Raw genomic sequence first — 22,462 nt, 5'->3', positions numbered from 1 at the left:
CGGTGCTGAGTGCTGTTTATAAGGCATAAATATCAGCATATTAACAGCAGGACTCTTCTTTGCATGTAGGTCTTCTTAATAATGCCCAATATATGGCATTTTAAACTTTCTGATACTGTTCAAACAGTGGTCTACACATGCCTTCTGCTGGTTTCATGTTATAACGCTTTGCATTTGTTGATTTACCTTTCTGTCTCTTAAAGAACACAAAATACTTATCCATGTTCGAACGTTTAGCTCCAACAATCTAGAGAGCAAATGCTTGGTAGCACATAGTACCGTCAGTTGTAAATTACCATATGGTCCTCGGTTTTGGGAATCACGCCGTGAAGTCTCAGTGCAACCAGGAGCAGAAGCACTTTACTGGAAGCTTTTTGTATCTGTCAATTACTTTCAAGGCAATGCAGTAAGTTTCTCTCAGGTGGGCAGATGAAGGTGAAGAACTGCGTTTCCTTTACTGCCGAGGCAGTTGGAGCACATGCTTCACTAGAGTCCAGGCAGGAGGGGCTTCAAAATACCTCCTTGGTGGCAAAAGCTTTAGTCAGAACTCGTATCTAAGACAAGTGAGCAGGAGACAGATCAATAGGAAAGCCTGTTTCATTAGCACCCCTGCTCTGCAGCTGTTTATTTTTCCTTTACAAAGGCTTATTTACGTCATTGTTTTCTGGCAACTCGTGACTCCTCTTTGACCTCATTTTATCTCTTCTTTTTATGTGCTTCATAAAGGGCTCTTTCTCTGCCATCACTCGCCCCAATTCCAAGTTATTTTCTAGTCTGTTGAAGAGCTTTTTACCTTGCAGCTCATCGTATACCCAATTTTGGTTATGATTTGGTGTACATAAACGGTTTATCTTCAGTGTAAGTTAGTTAACTAGTTCCTAGTACTTAGGAAAAGTTCCCTCAGACAAGCAGAGCCAAAGCGGTAAATGGCCTTGAAAAGCAGGCAGACATCAGGTAAGGGTAAGATAAATGGCCTTGATTTTGTTCGCATGCTGTGTGGGACTTGGGAGAAGGTAGATTCACTCCTTCCGTTAAGGGTTCTCACTGATAGCAATGGGAGCATTTTCCTTAAGTGAGGAATGAGTAAGGATTTGGAAGTGAATATTTGTGCAGTTGTTTATCAGTTTGGCCAGGAGGACATTCAGCATCATCTGCCCTACAGCCTTAAATTATAAATTATGTGAGGCCCAGGAGGTATTTTTTGTCCCATTCTTGCCCAGTGCAGCACGATGCTTTTTATCAGCTGTGGCTTGTACATTGTATAGATGCAAAGTAAGGCTAATAAAAGCAGCAGAAAGCAGAAAGTTGCTTTATTGTGCATACTCAGAGGATTCTTGGTGCTGAAATAAACTTGCTGAAAGCCTGCAAGTGCAGGAAAGCGGTGTTAGTGCCATTTGCCCCAGGGCCAGTACATCTTCAAATACTTTTATAATCATTTATACTGAACTGAATTGTTTGATGATTGTCTGTACTTTTCAATTCTTCTGGCTAACTAGGTCATGTATAAAGGTGCACTGTCAAACTAACAGGAGAATAGCTAAACCTGGACTATGGGCTGACAACTGCCATTCCTCATGTGCTAGATGACATTTAGTATCGGTGAGGATGCTGTTCAGACTAGAGGAGAAAACCGCATGGTTTAGATTAAAGAAGTTTATAAGATATTGTTTGCACCCTTGGGATGACCTCTGCCTTACTAAAATAGCTCTGAATGTTTGATTTGATTAGTAGGCATTTGAATCCATCTGTCCAGCTTGTAAGGAAAAATGTAACCAAGTGCCGGTAGGTAAACACAGACTGACAGCCAGTGATTGCTGAAATGCCCTGGCTACTGTTTAAAGACATAAGAGTTTGTCACATGCTGATTGTGAACTGAAGGGAAAATGGCTGAACAAGGAACTTATTTCAACAGAGTTCATGTTTTTCAGTAACCTGAGTGACTAGATATTCAAAGCAGTAAAGCTTTGCATGAAGAATAGGAGCTCCTATTTGTTTCATGAGGTAGGCAATGAAAGTGGGCTATTCCTCCCAGTCAATCGAGGCCTTCAAAGTCCCATTTGAAAGCTCTCCTGGACAGCCAAGGAAGTGATATGTCATGTAGTATAATAAAACCTGCCTTCCCAAGAGCACAGAATCATAGAAAGGTTACACCGAAGGAACACAAATCATAAAAAGGTTTGAGTTGGAAGGGAACTTAAAACTCATCCAGTTCCAACCCCCTGCCATGGGCAGGGACACCTTCCACTAGAGCAGCTTGCTCCAAGCCTCATTCAACTTGACCTTGAACACTGGCAGGGACGGGGCAGCCACAGCTTCTCTGGGCGCCCTGTGCCTCACCACCCTCAGAGTAGAGAACTTCTTCCTCATATCTAACCTGAACTTCCCCTGTTTCAGTTTGAAGCCATCACCCCTTGTCCTATCGCTGCAGTCCCTGATGAAGAGTCCCTCTCCAGCATCCTTGTAGCCCCCTTCAGACACTGGAAGCTGCTCTGAGGTCTCCAGGCAGCTTCTCTTCTCCAGGCTGAACAGCCCCAATATTCTCAGCCTATTTTCATACGGGAGGTGCTGCAGCCCCTGAGCATCCTTGTGGCCTCCTCTGGACTTGCTCCAGCAGCTCCATGTCCTTCTTATGTTGAGGACCCCAGAACCGCACACAGTGCTGCAAGTGGGGTCTCACAAGAGCACAGTAGAGGGGCAGGATCACCTCCATGGTATGCACAGAAGATTTCTTTTAAAAACCAAATAAATCTGGACAGCTCAGGCCCTTGACGGATGTATTTACTAAATAAACATCCACACTGGATTAGAACAGCAAGTATTTTGTTTCTTGTTATTTCTTTCAACTCTGCTTGTTGTTTTACTGCTCTCACAGAAACGAGTGCTCCGTGGGAAGGCATGCCTCGCATTTATGCTGACTTCACCCAGGAACCCTTACTGGCTCCTGTGTTTACCTCGCGCACAACAAAACACATCCAGATTTGAACTCTGTCACTTGCATTCTGTTCGGAAGACAAAAACAAGTCCCTTTGGCCCCCTCTGCCTCTGAGCTTTGGCTTATTTGCGCTCTTGAGCTGCATGCAGTGTGTTTTCTGGAACACGTAGCCTGGTTATATCAATCATAAAACGCGCCGGAGGACAAGTGTAATGCTGTTTGTCTGCTTTACAGCTTGGGAGTTGGTACCCCTGTGCTTGTCGCTCCGCTTTCCTCTTGATCTTCTTTGGTTTGGGTTTTCTTGTGCTTTTTTGCTTGACGTTTGTTTCCTGATCCGCGGTTGCATAAAGCAGGAAGCAAGCAAGCGGGCTCACGGTTAAAGGATGTGCTTTTTCACACAACAGATAACTTCATGGTGGAACCCATTACCGTGGGATACATTATTGGTCTATTCAAATGGATTCAAAAGATCACAGAGGGAACGTCCACTCGGGGCTATTAAACACAGCAACTTGATGTCACCTTGTCTTGGAGGTCCCTATAGCCATATACTTCCCAAATTGTACACAAGGAAGAATCTTCTGGTATTTGCCATTTCTTGACTGCTTCTCTGACATCTATGGCTTGTTGCAAAAGACAAAATGTTAGGTTTGGATGAACCTCTGCTCTGTTCTAGTATGCCTCTTCCTATGGCATAAGCTCTAATAGAGCTAATTCTGAACTACAGGAAGTTTTACCATTTGTTTCTTGTCTATTTTTAATCATTCCCTATGGTCTGCATGGGATAGCTTCTAACCTATGCTGCTTTCTGTCAGTGCTGTCCTTGAAGGCACAGCTCCTAGGTCTAAGCTCAAGATTTTGCTAGTTGGAAAGACCCACAATCTTTGAGGATTAGATTGAGGAGAGATGCTCGATCTAAACAAGACAGAGGTTGCTCTGAGGGAGGGGATGAGCTGGGAGCCAAGTATGACGCAGGTAGGGCAGTCAGCCCAGCCACCACGACTCAGTTAGGGGTTGCTCTTAGGGTCTGCTGACAAGTCTGGACATGGTAAAGTAACAAATCCAGTGTCCACACAGGGATGCCGGCCAGGAGCAACAGGAGATGGGGCTGATGACACGGCTACAACATAGGGCCAAAGTTCATCCAGGAAAACTGTTCAGCAAGTCGGGAAAGCAAAGGACAAGGCCAGGTATGGGTGCACCTACAACGTACCTCAAGTTAAATAAGCCATGAGAAGCTGGATGGGAGGAAGACCGAGGTGAGAGTGGTCACAATAATCAGGGTCAACTGGTGGCCCAGGTTCCTATAGAGATTCAGTCCTTTGTATCAATTGTTTTATTGCCTTGTTGGGGTTTGCTTCTCTCTGAGTGTCAGTGGGTTCTGAGTTGGAGTGGTACACAAATCTCTGAAGGGACAATGAAATAGATCACAGGCTGAGTGAAAGCAACAGGAGGTCTGCAGCACTTGGGCCTTGCCATGTTTTAGTAGTGTCTCAAAGCTAGTAGCATCTCCTTAACCAGTAAAAGTTAACACGCGGTTTTAGGATAGCAGGCAGGAGGAAGTGTGCAATAACCAAATAATTTTAATCTCAGTGACTCTGAAATCAACATCTGCAGCAATAGTAAGCAAATGCTAACAATTAAATGGAAAAAATAAAGCCAGGAATACTGTAATCAATCCTGAGGGAACATTCACAGCCAAGTTCTACACTCCTTTGCAGTCAATTGGATTTACAGGCACAGGTATTGGTTGGAATCAGTAACTTTAGCTTGTGTTTCAAAGATGATAGAATGTTTTGACATAGATTTTAACAATCAACATGTAATAGAATCAGATGAACATCTTTTTAGTGACCGGAATGGTTTGTACATCTGTTATAAATCAGGAAAAACCCAATGTAAATAACTTCTTTCAGGTCTACCACATGATGAAGGTTGGGCGAAGCCTTGGATGGCATGGTTTAGTGTGAGGTGTCCCTGCCCATGGCAGGGGGGTTGGAACTGGATGATCTTAAGGTCCTTTTCAACCCTAACTATTCTATGATTCTATGATTGATTTTTTTTTTTTTTAGCTAAAAACCCCAAACAAGCCAACAAAACCAAGAGATCAAATTTGCAGTTTTCTGTGTTTCAAAGTCTCGGTAACTGCGTAACTGCTCACCGTTACATTTTAATTCATGAAGCATTTGTGACTGTATCCAGACCATTTAAACGCCTTGGCGCTTATCTATAGCTACGAATTTGGTCCTCTAGGATGGGTGTACCTTCTGAAGAAGGAGATGGTGGTTTAAACGCACAAGATTGGGACCACCCTGCGGAGCACTTAACCTCAATAGCACTGCTTCCGCTTGAAGCGGATTAAAGGAAGAGGTGCTCCGATGTAGAAACATGGAATTGTGTTTCTGAAGTTCATCCAGAAACTCTTCTGACTTTTGGATCTGGAAATATTGCAAATCTTTTGTCACTGTTTTGCAAATATTCTGTTTATTTCCATAAGGATTGGTATGAAATCGTGTTTTGCCTTTCTGAAACTACTCGGGCAAAACTTAAGCCTTTCTTGAATGCTATGGAAGAAGGCGGAAGAAAGAGGAGGCATAGGAAGGGTGAATTTCATTTCTCATTCATTGTAATCCGTTGCCTCGGGACATCTTAGCAGGCAAGTTACTTGATCCAGTGTTCAGCACCAGTGAGGATTTGCAAACAGCATATTCTCTTGGGTATATTCCCTGCCGGCTCCTCCTCTAACACTTTCCTGGAGCTGTGGTAGCTCATCAGTGCATTTAATTAAATATGACTTTAGGCTTATTTATGGCTATATAAATGTATTTGAGTTTTAGTCGAGATTTTATCACTTTTGTTCACTTTTATTCTTTTTTTTTTTTTGAGAGTTTTATTCACTTTATACTGACTTGAAGTCACTTTATTCCCTTTTGTCTCTTCATTCACTTTATCCTCACTTTTTACTCACTTTTTTCAGGTTTTGGTTTTTATTTTTCCAACATTTAATCACTTCTGCTCGCATTTATTTGCTTTTACTCAAGTTTTTGTTCACTTCTATTCACTTTTAATCACTTTTTACGCAGCTTTGTCAGGACAACGTGGTTTCGATAACAGCTTGTGAAGCAGAGAGAGGTTTAAAGCTTTGTTTGAATAAAGGGAGATCTCCATCAGACACACCTGGTTCAGGGCTCTCCATTTGCAGTCAGTAGCCACCTATTTGATACCTTCCCTGCCTGCAAAGTCCCTCCTCCTTCCTCCTTTGCCTTGGATCCATTCTGCACTGCGTAAGTTACAGTTCCCACGAGACAGGTGAGTTCTGCATGGTTGAACAAGCTACCACGTTATTTACAGTGTCTTTTCCATAGAACCACAGGTGTTTGTGCACAGAGGACTCTGTCAGTCAGTCCCAGTGACAGTGAGCCTGTGTGGGCCTGAACGGGAGATTTCAGTGAGAGTCTGAGCCATTCTGCATTAGAATGAGCCTGCATGAGAGTGAGCCTGAGCGGCAGGGAGTTTGCGTGTGTCTGAATGTCGTTTCTGAGTGTGAGGCTGAGCCGGATGGGAAAAACCCCAGGCTGATGCTCGTCTGACAGCTTTTATTCCAGCTGGTGCTTTGTGGGAGGGGTCGTGGGCCGGGCCTCGGGTACATCAGGCACAGCCTTTGATTTGGGAGCTCATTACCACGTTTGTCCGTATGAAACAACTGCACCAAATGTTGAAGCTTCTCCAAAGAGCTTACCGAGTCAGAGCAGAAGCCGCGCCCGCTCAGGGTAAAAGGCCGCCCGAAGGACTGAAGTTCCAGTAACTGGTCACTAGATGGCAGCAGAGACGGTGAAATGCATTTCGGGTCTCTGCCCCCTGCTCTTGGGAGGGGGACGCGGGACGTGCTGGCCAAGTCTGGTGTATGTATATGTATTAAGAAAGAAAACCTAAGCGATGCGCTGACTCACAGGCTATTACCGGGGAGCAGTTCCGAGGAGAAATCCCGGTGCAGCCCCAGCCCTGTGATGAAAGGGTACCTGCTCACCAGTCTCATTGGCTGTTCTCTGCTTCAGGGGTGCGTGGGTTTTGGGTTGGTTTTCCTTGTTTTGTTCCCTTTCTCCCCTCCCGTTCCCTGGCGGGGGAGAGGGGGGAGTTGACCCCCCCTAACCGAAGGGAGATCGGGGTTGCGCGGTGTGGGTTTTGGTTACTGGGTTATGGGGGCAGGACGGGCCGGGACTGCGTGCTCACAGCGGGGAGTGTGCTTTGGGGTCCAGGCTCTTCCCCCGCACCGCCGCATCCCTCGCCCTCGTTCGCTGCCATTGAGGCTGCTTTCGGTTGACCCTGGAATACCCCGTCTCCAGCAGCAGAGCTGGAATGTTGCCTGGAGGGATCCCGGCGACGGGAAACAGGGTGAAATGAAGGAGTAAGGTAAAGGAGAGCGGGAGGGAAGGACGGGGAGACCCGGAACAGAGTCCGAGGGAGAAAGGGAAGAATACAGAAAGGAACGGGGTGCGCGCGTGTTTTAGGCAGAAGCCTTCACCCCTGGAAGGGAGGGGGGAGCGAAAGGGGGGATGCAGGGACGGCGGGAGATTGCTGTGGAGGGAGGGCGAGAGATAGAGAGAGAGATGATAGATAGATAGAGAATGATAGATACAGATGACAGAGATTATTATAGAGATGATAGGTGATAGATGATAGAGATGATAAATGATAGATGGTAGATGATAGGTGATAGATGATAGATAAAAAATGAATGAAAATTTTATCATAAAATTAAAAAGCCCCACCCCGCTTCAGTAAAAAGAAAGAAAGGGATTAAGGAATAAAAAGATGAATTCACTAATTCATGAATAAGTCACCAACTTGTTAACAAATGGATTGGGTGGACCTAAATGCGCTGGAGGAGGTAAGTCATGGGCTGCTCCAGACTCTCTGTGGGTGAATTCTTGCACCACAAGTCCACCTTTTGAGAGACATTTCTCTTTCTCCTACATCCAGTCTGAACCTTCCGAGCTGCACTTTGTAGAGGTTTCCTTCTCTTCCCATTAGCAAGAAAACCTCCATCATCTCAGAAACCACCCTTCAAGTAGCTGTAGGCTGCTATTACAGTGTTAATTCAGCAGGCGGAGTGAACATCCCTCAGCAAGGCCACCTAAAGAAGGCTTCTAGAGGAATGGGTGATGCCATCAGTATAGAGAACCTAGCACCGTGGAGGAGCAGCGGGAAAAGCCAATGGTCTGGACCAAGAACTTCTTAGCAAGACCTGAAAGGAAAGGTGGTGTCCTTGCGTACAAGGTACCCCATGCTCTGGGAATAGGGCACTTCATCTGCAACATTAGCACTGATACCATCTCAGCACCCCCTTCAGGCCTGCAAAAGGTATACTACAGCTCCCTCCTAAGGGGAGTCAGAAGCCCAGGACTGGCCTTTGCATTCACCACACCATTCTTCAGAACAACCACAAGAACCCAGACACCACCTTCAGTACTCTGATTTCTGAGTATTTATTTTACTTTATTAGAAATTACAAAGAGACTCTCTCCAGGAGAGCAAGGAAAAACAAAACCCAACCCTGAAATATTTCCAAGCAATTCTGTTCCATATAAACACAAGCAAAGTTACATATTTCATTCACATGCATGTACAAAAACATCTTAAGTGAAACATCCTTCACGCAGAACATGTCCATTAGTCTCAGAATCAAGCACATAATCAGACTGGCCTCACTTACCCTACCTAATCTTATTTTCCTGTTTTAAGCTGTAAATTTCTATGCAAGAAACAGCTCTTTTTTTTGTGCACAGCATTATGCACATTCGAATTAGCATGGATGGTCTTAGAATTAAATCACTGGGTGGCACAAGCTGCAGTACAGCTGTATACTAAAGCTGTTACACTGACGTTTATATAGTGGACTTTGTTGGGTACCAGGCAGAACTCTTCAAAAGGAATAAAAAGTTATTGCTAGAGGGACAAAGGAGTGTGACACACAGCGCTCTCTCAACTGCGACCCTGTATCATTCCCATGCAAAACACTTCAAAAGCCAAGTAATTCACAGATCTCCCTCTCCAAATTGATATCAAAGTTCTCAACAATTTCAGTCACGGCAAAATAATTCACTAAAGACATCAATGCTACTGGATTCAGACGTGGCCAATACGCAATACTCCAATTTGCCATCCTCCCACCTTTGGATAGAGAAGGGAAAGAGAAGAAAGAACCAACAAAACTGCAGCCTCCTGAGGCAGGTGGGTCAGCAGAGCACTTTACCAGTGACCAGTAGGAAACCACAACTGCCAGAGCATTCCAACCCGCTGCATAATCTCACTGTGGCTTAACATCTGGGCATTACATGGTCAATGACCTCCTCGCTAGTTGCCCAAGGCTGCATTAGCACCTGATTCATCAAAAGAGCATACTGTCTGTATCTGACTCTGTGAGCCAGGCTTGAAATTTCACTGTTTCGCACATGATGAACACCACTGTAAATCCAAGGACTGTAAACGCTCGGAGGGGAAGGGCTCACCCAGAAGTTAAAGCTTCTACAGGTATAGGAAGAAACACAAATGTCAGAAACAGCACAGCGTAACGGCAGAACAGGAGGTACAGGTTTTACTCTGCCATCGTTTTTAAATGTACAAGCGATACAAACGCGTTTCACATCTCTGCATAAACACACACCCCCAAACGCTTCTCTCTTACACTGCAAGAACACAGCTGAATCAAAGGAGGGTGTTTAAATATACTTGAAGCACTCCTGGCTTGTTGCAGAGTGTGTGTTAGAGAGAAATGGGTGTGAGAAAGTGATGTAAAATAACACAACTAGAAGTAAGACAGAACATCTGCAAGTGAGCAGTATAAAGACAGTACTGAAGGTTGACACTCAGAAGGTGTCACCAAAGCCCCTGGAGAACACTAGATTTGTATTTTTAGCCCACTTTAGCCCACCCATTTAGCAAATGAGCAAGTGATGCTGGCAGCACTCTGTCCTCTAGCTGCTAAGAATAGTGCAAGGGACTTTGCATAGGTGCCCCAGCCTCAAGGATACTTGAGTAAAACAGTTTGGGCCTTTCTCTGTAGATGCTTTGCCACCGATAGGTGCTCTCCTTCAGTATGAGACACAAGGGCCAAACTGGGCTAAACCCTGAGGCCCCAGCCTAGCACATTCTGTGTGCTGTGGTTGTGGTCTGCTGGTTTGGATAGCTGAGCAGTCTGCTTTTAGCCCTGTACTACCATTTGAACAGCAAGCTCTGCTAAATGTGTAGAAAAGAAGCAGCACCAGCCCAGCAGGAGGAAGTCTCTTCTGATTCCCATACAAAAAAGGCTAAAGGCAGGTCACTTAGCTGAGATACTGATGGTGTGGATGTCTTCAGCTGAGGCAGTCAAGTTGAAGTCACTTCCTGGGCACACAAAGGGAAAACATACATTTCTAAAAATGCCGTTCATCTGACCTGCTTTATACTTCAAGGCAGATGAACTGCAACCTCAGAATGACTATTTCTCTTCAGCTACAAATGTGACCCAGAGGAACAAATTAGATGCAGGCATGTAAAACTGAGCGAGAAAATATCACCCCAAATGTCCTCCTTGTAGCTGGGCAGTCGAATAGCACAGTTGTGCTGTTCTTCTTCATTACAAGAAATTTTGCTTAAAACCAGTACCGTACAGGTCAGTAACATTTCAGTGTCCATCTAAGCATTCTCCAGCCAGCAACAGTCCTGCCAAAATGGAAGCAAAGATCACAACACTCACAAAACCCTGAATGACCACAGTCCCTTTCCTGAATAGTGACTAAATCTCAAACACTCTTCTAAGAGGCAAATACTACTGGCTGAGAAAACAGGGACACTGAAGGTTGCCTAATGGTGCCTCAAAGGGAATCAAAACGAAGATTTCCTGATACAATCATATGCTCTTCTACTACTGACTAGCTTCAAATAGATGGAATTTACTCCCCAGGAGAAACCTTTAAAACTCTGATGGGCAGTTTTAACTCTAGTGTCCATAAAAGCCTGTGGTCACACATTCTTATAAAACATGGAGGAATTTCATGTTTGGCTTCTACTTCTATAACGTGGAAGAGAAATACAGTTAGGAAAAAAGATTAAGGCTAGGCATGTTATACACAAAGAAAAATACTATGCCTGAAGCTCATTCTTTCAAAAGATAAACTTGCAATTGTAAGGACAAATGGGAGGTTTGGTAAATCCCCTCAAACACCCCAAGGGGTTACAGGTATAAAGCCAGTTTAAGTGGCTGTTCATTCTTGATTCATGTTCATTCCAGCTTTTTTGATAGATACACACACTGAAACAAGTTAAAGACCACGCTGATCAAGTGAGGGTTGTGCAGGACAAGAAAAAATGCCATCAGTCAGCTGAGCCATAAAAGAAAGCAGCAAAACAGATTCTGTTTCAGACTAAGCTGTCAAGATAACAACTTTGAATACAAAACCTCAGCCAGCCTGAAGCTGCTGCACTCAAATCAATGAGAGCAAAGGAAAAGTTTACATTGCCAATATTGCCTCACACCAATAGTAAAAGCTGCTTCGTTCTCTCCAGAAAACCACATCAACTTCTCTGACCAGACGATCAATAAATCAATCAGGGAAGAAGCTCTGATGGGCTTCTTTGTAACAAGGAAGAATTACTGGAGAATGTGAAGGTCTTACCTGCAGCAGACGTGGACTTGTACACCTTCAGTAGCAAGTACAAGGGAGAGTCCTGCACCTTTAGGACAACATATTTGGGTTTATTCAAGGAATGTCTTGGCAGGATCTCAGAAGAGACTGCCCTGGCCTTCCAAAGGGGCCCAAGTGTGCTGCCTTATCTCGAAAGGCAGCTTTCTCAAAGTAGAACAGTCCTTGTGATGAGCAGAAATTAAAGCAGGCGTGACAGAAGGCCAGCACAGGTGACCAAGGAACTCCTGACTGAGCTCAAACACAAAGGAAAGAGTACACAGAAGTGGAAGTGAGGATGGGCTGGCCAGCAGGGATACAGAGACAACAGCCTAAGTGTGCAGGGACAGTTAGAAAGGCCAAAGCTCAGTTAGAGTTGAAACTGGTATGAAATGTGCAGAAAGGCTTTTTTAAGTTCACTGGAAGCAAATGAAAGGCTAAAGAAAAAGGGTTTGCAACAACAAGGGTTTACAACAGTGCAGGCAATCTGGTGACAAAGGATGCTCTTTATACTTTGAGGCTGATGCACTCAACACCTTATTTTGCCTTTTTTGACCGATCTGGTCTGCCTTCAGGCCTGCTAGGTCCCTGGGTCTTCTAGCAGAGTATGTGGGAGTAAAGTATTAGCTACAATAGAGGAAGATCAAGTTAACAACAACTTAACCCAATTGGACATACCTAAATCCATAGAACAAGACATCTGAAGGCACTGAAGGAGCTGGCTGACGGCACTGTGAGGCTACCCTACAGCATCTTTGCTAGGCCATCATAATCATCAGTGATAGTCCCCAATCAGTGAAATACCCTGCACAAATTAGCTGTGCTTCAAGCAGGGGACTGGACTAGAAATGTCAAGAGGTCCCTTCAACCCAAAATATTCAATGATTCTATGACTTAGCACATCTCCTCACAGCTGCTTTCCACTGGTAACTTTGGGATTAATCTGTCAAAGCAAGCCTTGCCACCATCAAATGTACAGGGTGATCTTCAATCTCATGAGTCAAGAGGGAGTAGAGAAGCCAGCAAAGAGGGGAGCTGAAGAGCACCACATCAAACCTCTTATAATAATTTTATGCAAGGTCCCTCATACATCAGGGCCAGCCCTGTTTATGAATCACAACCATCACAGTATTCTCTCAGTCTGTTTCAAGTCTATTACATATCTTCAAGACTAAATAAAAAGGCTGTCTGTTTCACATCTTCTTCATCTTTTTCTTGCAGCGCTGGTTGAAGACAGGCGAGGATCCCATCAGACTGTCAGCAGAATGAGAATCGTAGCTGCTCTCAGAGCCATTGGGGCTCTGTGGCATCCCAGCTTCACTCATGCCTGACATTGGTTCCTCAAAGACATCACTGCCTAGGACCCCATGGCCATGCACATTAGCCTCCTCATTTTCCTGTGGCTCCATTTTCACCTGTGCCAAGTTCCAGAGTGGGGAAGCATTCACCTCAGCCCCTGGAGAAAGAAAAAGCACACAGTAGTAACTGAGTAAAAAGACAGATCACAAACAGCAGATGCAAGACAGCAGCACAGATAAAGAAGGAGCAAAACCAAAGGTACAGGTGAACTAAAGTGGAAGGAAAACAAACAAAACACACCTAGAAATAAGTGAAACAATAAATAAAATTACGTTGCATTTGTTTTTTTTATAACCCAGTGATCATTGCTCTAGAAAATACAATGCTATCCTTTCATAGCAATTCTCCACATGGCTTTCTGCATGAGAAGAAACAACAACTTAAAGACCCCATATCACTCTCCAGGAGTGTCTCAGCAGCAATGAGTACACCAACAGCACACGGACTACACCCTGCACACAAGCAAGACTTCGAGGCAGTCCACAAGTCATTCATGATTATGAGGTCCTTGCGATGTCTGCAACCTCCTTTAACCTGTCAGACATACTGGACTTCTGCAGCAAAAGTGAAGTGAGGATTAGGTAGATGAGCTTCCAGCACTGAAATGCAGGCACATAAGAGCTGCAGTGAGCCACTGCCTGCCTCCTTGTACTCAACACCCACAGGTCTCATCCCATCCTTCAGCAGAACAGAAGGAAATCCTGGCTAAACCTTGCAGACCCCCTTGCTGAGAACTAGCTCTTCTGGGCTATTTTGGACCAGTGTGCAACCTGAGCAGACTGAGGATTTTCTGTACAAGACTATGAAACCATACTTCTTGATAACAGCAAATGTTTTTCTCCCCAAGAGCAGTAATTATAGATTGCATTATTTCTGCTTATTTACAGTTTTAAGAGAGACAAAAAAATCCTAGGAAAAACAGACTAATTGGGTTCCTTGCTGAGATGGACATAAACAGCCCAGAACTGAACAAAGCTGGAAATCTCTTCACTTTTAAATCTGGTCCCTCTTGTGTGGGGTTAAATTCAAATGGCTAATAAACAAACCTTGGAAACCAGTTTTAATAAGTTTTCCAAACCTTGTGTCTCGAGGAGCTTCACTGCAGTTTGAAAACACAACCAAACCTCTTGCACTGAGCCCAACCTACTACTGTTCCCAATTATCAATATACTACTCCTCATTAATAGCAATTATATAGAGAACAAATCTACCACCAGTGATTTGTACTCAGTGTTGTACCACCAGTGTTTGTACTGAGAATTCTCCCTTATGAAGGCATTAGGAATCTTTTCCATAGCAGCTTAGCTCAAACCAGGGTTTAGGAGACCTTTGAGATAACACAGCCTACATTAGCTTAGCAGTTAGACAGCAAGCCAGAATGAAAGTACTCGCTGGTGTCCAGTTGCCTTAATGAAAAGTCCTTTTTATGTTCATTATAAGTAAATGTATTCCTCTCAACAGCAATGGACACATCATTAAAACACTTATCAGTTCCACAGAGTTGCAGCTCCAGCCTACACAACAATCAAAAATGCTCACAAAACCTGTGTCTTTCTTTCATCAATTGCTCTTCATTGCTCAGCCTTATTCCTTTCACCTCTATCAGCTGTCATTGAGAGTGTCACTAATGACTGAAAGTACTTCAGCATGGACACAGGTTATTTCACCTTCAAAGCACTTTAACTTCAACGTACTTTGCAAATGAGATAATCCTCGTGTTATCCTGCTGAGTGGAGGAACAAGGTCCCCAGGTTTGCCTCCATTTCCCTAACTGCAATGAAATTAAACAGCTAGCCCACAGCTCATCAGCCACACACACGCAGAAACACACACACACACGCAGAAACACACACACACACACGCAGAAACACACACACACACACACGCAGAAACACAAATGTTGTACCAAGAGTTTTGCCCTCAGACACCGAAGCCTTGCTGCCCTCTCTGTGGGCCTCACACTTGTATTTTTGAGATGGAGATGTCCTAAGTGCAGCAGCTTTGTTTTGCTCCTCATGATATTAGGCTCTTCAGCCTACCCAGCTCTAGACTGGGATTCTCACAGCAATGAGATTTTCATAGGCCTTGTGAAGTGAAGGGGGATTTTCAGGAAGGAACAGAGCATTTGTCTTCTTAATTAGAAAACATCAATTCAGTATCAAAGAGGCAGTCAATATACAGCTAACATGCTAACCTCTGGGTCTCAGGTGGCTGATGCTAATGCAAAGCTTTCCAGATGAATCACTCGCAACCCCACATGGGCCATAGGAGTCTGCTGTTCCCTCTCCCACAAAAATGCAGTTCCATAGTACCTCTCATTTCAGAGGTACTGTGAAAAACAACACGAGCTTCCAGAAAAACATCAGCTTTTTAAGACTCAGCAGAATGTGCTATTTGGAAAAAAAACCAACAACTAATGGACTCAAGGGTATACTCTAACCTCACAATATATGCTGCTTAGTTTAGAGTGAATAGGAGGATAGGCTTCACTGGTTTTTAACCAGATTTTTAAGTGAAACAGCTGTTACCACAGGGATTTCCAGAGCTCAGAATGTTCTATATAAAATTCACAAGTGGCCGTCTTTGGGAGAAGAATGTCTTCTCCATTTTTCATTTAGCACTACTAAATGGTGCACAGAGTAAAACTCGTATATGGACATCGAAAAGGCACAGCACAGCAGATTCTCCCATGCTGGCAGTGTGCTTCAGTGCCAACATCAAGGGATGACACTTTAAGGAAGAATGCAGTCTTCATAACCCCACTACTTCACTCACCATTCACTTTCCCTGGCCTCAGCTAACTACAGCAAGCTTCGGAGTAAAGATGCTAGAACAGGAGAGACTCCCATGAGCCCATTCCTTCTAAGTCCCTTCTGAGCTTTCATAAAACAATGACTGTCACTACCAGGGTGACTTCTGAATATGGAGGACTGCACTAAGTATCATTAGTATTTCCATAATTCATTCAGTGCCTAAACTATATAGGGTCTTGAATTCACTTCAGTCACAAGGAACATGGCTTTCAACTTTTCAGTAACATGAATCTCTGGACAAGAATCCAAAACTACCCAGGAAAAAAGAAACCAAACAAAAGGAAAAAAAAAAAAAATCCAGGAATCTCCTTACCAGAAATAAGGATAAACTCCAGTCTCTTAAATTAAAATGCATAAAACCAGAAGTTATTATTGTCTTTGTTACATTAGCCTGGAAAAAAACAACCCAGTACTGATATCTGCAGCAAATACCCTACTTCAAAAAGCAAAGCCCTAGGGACATCACTGTGGAAAAACAATCTACCTCACACCAGCAACAAAGCCAAGAACTTTGATCATCCCCTAAAAAGCAACACCATGAAAAGCATTTTGTGTTCTACAGGGTCCACAAATGGAGTAAATATTCAATAAATCCCAGCAACTGATACCTTTGATTCTTTGGGTTTGTATTTAGGAGCAAGTTAAGAGTTTCCCTCCCATCCAAGTGTTTTAGTTAAAACTCACAATTCCTTCTTCCTCTCCCTCTTCTGCTATTAAAAATGGGAATATGGACCTGCTGATGGACTGTTTCCAGGAGCAGCAAGAAACCCCTACCTGAAGTCTGTGGGGAAGCTTCTACTTCTAAGTTGGCAGAGAAGCGCTCGCTTTGAGCTCCAAGGACTCCAACGGGCAAAGACTGGTCACCAGAAGCTAGATCTCCTTCCAGCTCCTCACTTATGGGGAAAGTAATATCACTGACAGGCTCCTCCTTAATCTTCACAGGCTTTGTGTCTTCTGCTGCCTTTTCAGGGTTGACAATCTTCTCATATTCTTCAGACAGCTGCTTGCTAACCTGTCAAAGATCAATGGGGGTGAAAAAGCAGCCAGAAAGGTCAGTGACTTCAGAGACTCTGATGGCAATTACACTGCACTGTTCCCACATTATTAACATCTGACCTGAACAAACAAGTAAGTAGGCTACCAGCTACACAGAAAAGACTTTTGTTTTTTCCTCTTTAACAGCATTTTCTGTTCTGTAACAAGGGAGGTTTAATCCATTAATACATCTCCAAACAGATATGAGCACCTTTATTTCAGACACAGATGATGAGGCCCAGAAACTTAAACGGAAGATGAAACAAAAGCAAAGTGTCTCAGTCTTACTCTTTGCTTTTACCTATAGTACTGTCCCCGTCCCCATCTAGGAACAAATTTAGCCGAGCATTAAAAAATAAGCAGCTCAGACACTCATCTGAGCCAAAGCCTGGGTATCTTCTGTCAGATTAAAGCAAAAAACTCAGAAGTCTTCTCCAATGAGAGAAGCGAAACAAATACAGGAATAAGATTTAGCATAAGCCTGTACTAGAAATTTAACAACAGTCAGCAATTAATTAAAAATTTCAGATTTCACCTGCATCTAACAAATACTTGTTTATACCACTGAATCCCAACAGTCAGCAAACTGTGCTCAGGAAAATCCCAAGGCTTTCTAACAGCAGAAGCAAGAAGGAAAAAGAACAGCAAAGCCTATTTCCTCTAGATATACTTCCAGATACAGAGACTGCTGTGAATAGACCTCATAATCTATCACAAAATACACACTTACAGGTGTGGCTGTTTTATACTGTCTCTGTATGCCACAAGGTGTCAACCCCAGGAAAATAAGGAGCACAAGGTAATTGCTCCAAAATGAGTCAACTGGCACTCATCTCCTCAGACAAGGAAGAAGGGATGGCAGGTTTTACCTTTGGTCACAGGCTACCTACTTGATTCAGGTCTTGGATTTTGATGAGTAAGAGTAAAACTCCTACTTCAAATCCTTGCATTTCTCTAAGTCCATAACAGGCAGTCTTACATCATTCAAACAAAATGCTTTAATTTCATAGAATACATGGACCAAGAGAAACTATACCCATATTCTTACAACTTATGTGATACCTCTTATTCCAAGGAATTTAACAACTCCTTTGCTTCCTCCATAAAAGCACAGTCCTCTCTAGAGTTGAAAGTAGCACCTCTGTGACAACTCAGATCAGCACAATACTACCCTATACTCCTAAAGCTTAAGCAAGTCACCCCTTGCTGAAGCAAACACAAGCCACTATACATCCTAGTAATTTTTGTTTGCCTCCTTGTTTTCCGAGATGGTAAGCAGCAAAACATCCCATTAAAGCAAAAAATTCAGTCAGTACTGATTCTACCTCTACTTGATGCCTTTCTCTGGGACATTCAAGAGCTGTGTGTTAAGCTCCTCTTAAACCCAGACAAACAGCCAGTAGAGCATTCTAAGCCTCAGAAGAGACACAAATAAGGGGCTCTGTCTTCCAGACAAAAAAATGCCTTGATGATTCCCCTCCACATGGTTTCCTAATTGGATTTTAGCTCAGTAAGACCCTGGACTTGCTATAGGAATAAGCAATTGTACTGGGGGTACATTTCTTGGTGCTGTCAGGTGCCTACAGCTCTTCCCACCTGAAGCATGTAGCTGTGATAATCCTTAATACGGTGCTGCCAGAACTTCTGCAGTGAGAGCACGCTGCCAATGCCCACTTCATGGAAGACCTGCTCCATGACATCAGGGAATGGGGTGTGCCCAAGGCGGGCTTCTCGATCCACTGCAAAGCGCAACAGTTTGGTGAACTTCAAGCAGTACTCGTGGGCAATGTCTGTCAGGGTCTCCAGGACACTCTCATTGGCACACTCAAAGCCTGTGTGAGCCAGGATGGTGGCCATGGACTGGTAGAGAAGCTGCCGGCAGGAGGACCAACTCAGCTCAGTCACTGGTTCCCCTTTTCCTCTGAAAAACAGAACATATAAAAATAGCACATCTCCACAAACTGAAAGCAATGTTACCAGTTGAAGAGATACTGTCAATAATAAAGCGATGTACAAAGGGAAAGACAGAAAGGAGCTGTCCACAGCTTCTCCACCTGGAGAGCTGGACTTGAATTTCTACCAAATGGAGTGCAACAGGGTCACTTCAGAGCCATTTTCCCAAAACAGCAGAATAAAGAAGAACATTGGAAAAACAAGATTACACCAGTCAGAGTGCATCAAAGAGCACAGCACACTAACGCAAACAAGAAAGTCATCTCCTTCTGGAAAAAGGCTTCTTTCCACCTCAACCTCATCAAGCCTCTTTTAAAATATCTTTGCTGTGTCTACAGAAGGCTGCAAATGCATAAAAAGAAACTGCTCAAGAGATTATGGCAAAATAACAGCAAAAATAAATCGTGTCCCAGCAGCACAACCCAGAAGACCAGATAGTCTGGGGGGTAAGCCAAAGTACTCAGTCCATCAGGGGAAGTTATGTTCTGCCTGCTGTATTTATCACTGCTACAAACCCCTCCCAACATTAAACCTATCCCATTGACATGTGCTCCCCTACCTCTGTACAGGCATTTCTTCACTACAAGCCCTTCTGCCATGAACTGTCTTCCCCTTGCAAGCTCCCAGTTTTGTGCACAGATTATCTTTCTATGCAAAGCACACATCCCATGCAGTCAGGAACACAAACGAGAGAACGGCAGAGAAATCTGTTAAGAAACAAACCATGCATGCACAAGAAAAAGCATCTGAGGAGGCACATAATGAATAGGTTTCTTTTGGAGACAGATCCATGATAATTGGAGGAAGGTGAACAGAGAAGGAAATGCTAACAGTCATAGTGTAGTAAGAGCCTCCTGTTCAAATGGTAGTTTCAAGTCTACAGTTCCTTACTTATTCTTCACTGGTAATACTTTAAGCTCACCGTCTGTTTCTATACCAACCAAAAACCAAATGTTAATATCTTTATCGTGTATTCCAAGAACCGTAACAGCAACAGCTGCAAATCAGCAGGTCCAGATGGTGATTCATCCGGGAACAGTAAAGGAATTCAAGGATGAAATAGGTGTGGTGATCACCTCTCGCACAGTTGCCTTGGCCCATGAGGACCAGAAGGCAGAAAACGTGAAAACATTTTAATACATTCAGAAGAGATGTGATCAGCTGCAAGCTGGGAAGCCCGAGATATTCTGGTGCGTCAGAGAAATTCCAAGAAATTATAAGAACAGAGTTAAAGGACATATGTGTAAGAGCCCAGATAGCTTTTGTAAATGGAAAGCCTGCTGTGTAAACCTACTAGAGTCCTCCAAATCCATCCACAAGCAAGTATGTGAAAGATTTCCACTGTGGAGTCCAGGTCTCCCCTCGTGCATCTGTGCCAGAATCAAGGTTTGTTTCAGTGTATTTATGAAAATGGAGGAAAGGAACAGCATTGTTATTAAAACTGATGGTGGTACAGATTTGTGGGGATTGGAAAAATCAAAACAACTGGAAAATAGCAGTGGATTAGGTTCTGCCTCTTCCTCACCTCAGAAGGGAGAAGGTGGTAGGAGCTACAGGGATGAGGACACAGGGCACACACAGAATGAACCTGGGCAATAGCAAAATAAAAGACAAGAGTGCAGGGTCAAAGGATGACAATGAATAACAAGGCAACAGGAAAGGACATGTCTATATTGAAGAAACTTGTGATCATATTCAGGCTTGCCACTCTTATCTTTCTTTCTTCCTATGTCTAAATAGGTGTATGCGTTGCTTCTTCTCAAACCCAGGTTACCGCCAAAGAAAACTGAATTAAAATATGTATTCAGTCAAATACTGTAACTCTGACAATGGCACTTCAGAAGGCAGAATAAAAATAAGCCCTTCCATGTTTTATTAAGGGGAAGAAGGGCCTTTAATTTGTTTTTACACCACACTAAGAGCAAGCATTATCAAACCATATAACTATTTTTACTGCTGTAACAGCACCTGCTGTTCTTAATGCATGTAAGTGTCTTAAACGAGTTAAGAACAAACATGCAACAACAAATGCAAAGCTTTCTTCCTGGAAAAGCATAAATGTGTTTGGTTTGGCAAGCACAGCAGCTCATTAGAAATCCACTGTCAGCCACGAAACATCTCGCTTCAAAAATGTCTATCCAGTTATTACAATCTGGTCTTTAAACTCCCCCATGTGGCTGACTGCTAAATAACATTTCTTTCCTTAGACCCCAGAAACTCGCAAGGGACAATAAAGAGACATAACAGCCCCCCGAAACATGGACAGAGCCACAGAAAACCGAACTTAAAACTGAAGGCATCAGGGAACACATTGCAGAGCACTGCTCAGGTCTACAAACTACAAGGCCAGAAAGAGCAGGAGTCACAGGGATCAGACTTCCTTCTCACACAATTGTGTTTCCCTTCACTCCTCCTGGCTAATTACTTTATTTCTTCCAAAAATGATGGTGTTCCTTCACAAACAGCACTAAAGAATCACCCTCATGTTCAGAGGCACTATGTTACCAAAAGCATCATCATGCAATAAAATGCATTTTATACAACCTCAGGCCATTAACGATCTCTGTGGGATTTAACTGTAAGTTCTATTTCACTGGTGCACAGTCTCCCCATTTTAAAAACTAAGAAACATTATCCTCTCATACATCATGTCCATTGGTGCACAGCCTTCAATCTAAGAATGGGAACGTAACATAGTGAGGATTTATCCCTGAATTTAAATGCATGTAAACTACAAAGTATTGCAAGATCCTGCAAGAGATGCAGCATGTCCTTGTGAATTTAGTGCTTGTCAGAAGGGTAGACAGGGCAGTGGTGGCAGCAGTATTTAGTCAAAGATTGGCTGCTGAGGTAGAAGCAATACAACCTTCCTTTATGTTTTGTCCAGCCCTTGGCTAGTAGGGTCAGTACCAGAAACAAGAATTCCCTTCACCCATGCTCATCACCAGCATAACACCAAGAAATGGGGCAAAATGTGATAGTAACATCATCTCAGGTCCTTGGCCACTGAACTCTTACAAAAGCACATTTATTTTAAATAATGTGCATGTCATCCACACAGCAGAAAACTCAACCTTTCCTTTCTGAAGCCTGTTTCACACTTTGAATACAAGTGTTTGACCCTTCAGCCTAATGGAATTGATGTAGCTATATATATATATATGTTAAAAAACACTCAGCTTTCCTTCAGTCAAGAACTAACCCAAGGAAATACCAACACACCTGTAGAAATCACTCTCCGGGTCACTGTGCCTCAGCTGAAATGGCATTTTGGGGGTTTTGCTATCCAGAGGAAGCAGGTCATCAGGGAGAGGCGGAGAGGCCGGACGAGATGGCAGAGGTTCATTGTCTTCAGCTTTTATACCCTCCGCTTGCTGCTGGTTCTGAGCCTGAGCCATGGCGATGAGGCTGCGCAGCCGCCTGTTGTGCTGGATGAGCTGGATGGTGTGAATGGTGAGGCTGCAGGGCTCCGAGGGGATGTCCAGCATGGTGGTGGGACGGGGTTTGTTCGCAGAGGGCTGGTGCAGTGGAGGATCCTGGACTTCCACTGTACGGAACTCACGCTGAAGCAGGTCAAAGGAGCTGCGGTTGGCCTGGTTAGATGAAACTGGAATCTCGCCCCAGTATCGCAGCATCTTTGCCCAGGAGAAGGCTCCCGAACGCTGTGGTACAGAGGAGCCCTGTCGCAGGGGAAAGTGCTAAGCTTTGGA

The 22,462-nt window shown here is 43.8% G+C and overlaps 1 protein-coding gene across 1 annotated transcript; it reads right to left on the bottom strand.

Moving 5' to 3' along the window:
* Positions 1 to 12,642: 12,642 nt before the first annotated feature.
* On the bottom strand, positions 12,643 to 22,392 carry SUPT7L (SPT7 like, STAGA complex subunit gamma). Its single transcript, XM_062637035.1, has 4 exons — positions 21,975 to 22,392; positions 18,396 to 18,720; positions 16,539 to 16,776; positions 12,643 to 13,048 (listed from the first exon to the last, which is right to left on the bottom strand). Exons 1-4 carry the CDS (start codon positions 22,385 to 22,387, stop codon positions 12,786 to 12,788), a joined length of 1,239 nt encoding a protein of 412 aa, XP_062493019.1. The 5' UTR covers positions 22,388 to 22,392; the 3' UTR covers positions 12,643 to 12,785.
* Positions 22,393 to 22,462: the final 70 nt, after the last annotated feature.

This window comes from Pezoporus occidentalis, unplaced genomic scaffold (genome assembly GCF_034315485.1).
Source record: "Pezoporus occidentalis ecotype Australia unplaced genomic scaffold, CSIRO_AGI_Poc_V1 ctg50, whole genome shotgun sequence".
NCBI classification, from domain to species: Eukaryota; Metazoa; Chordata; class Aves; order Psittaciformes; family Psittacidae; genus Pezoporus; species Pezoporus occidentalis.
The sequence above is the reverse complement of the archived record's forward strand: the minus strand, read 5'-3'. Positions and strand labels throughout refer to the sequence as shown.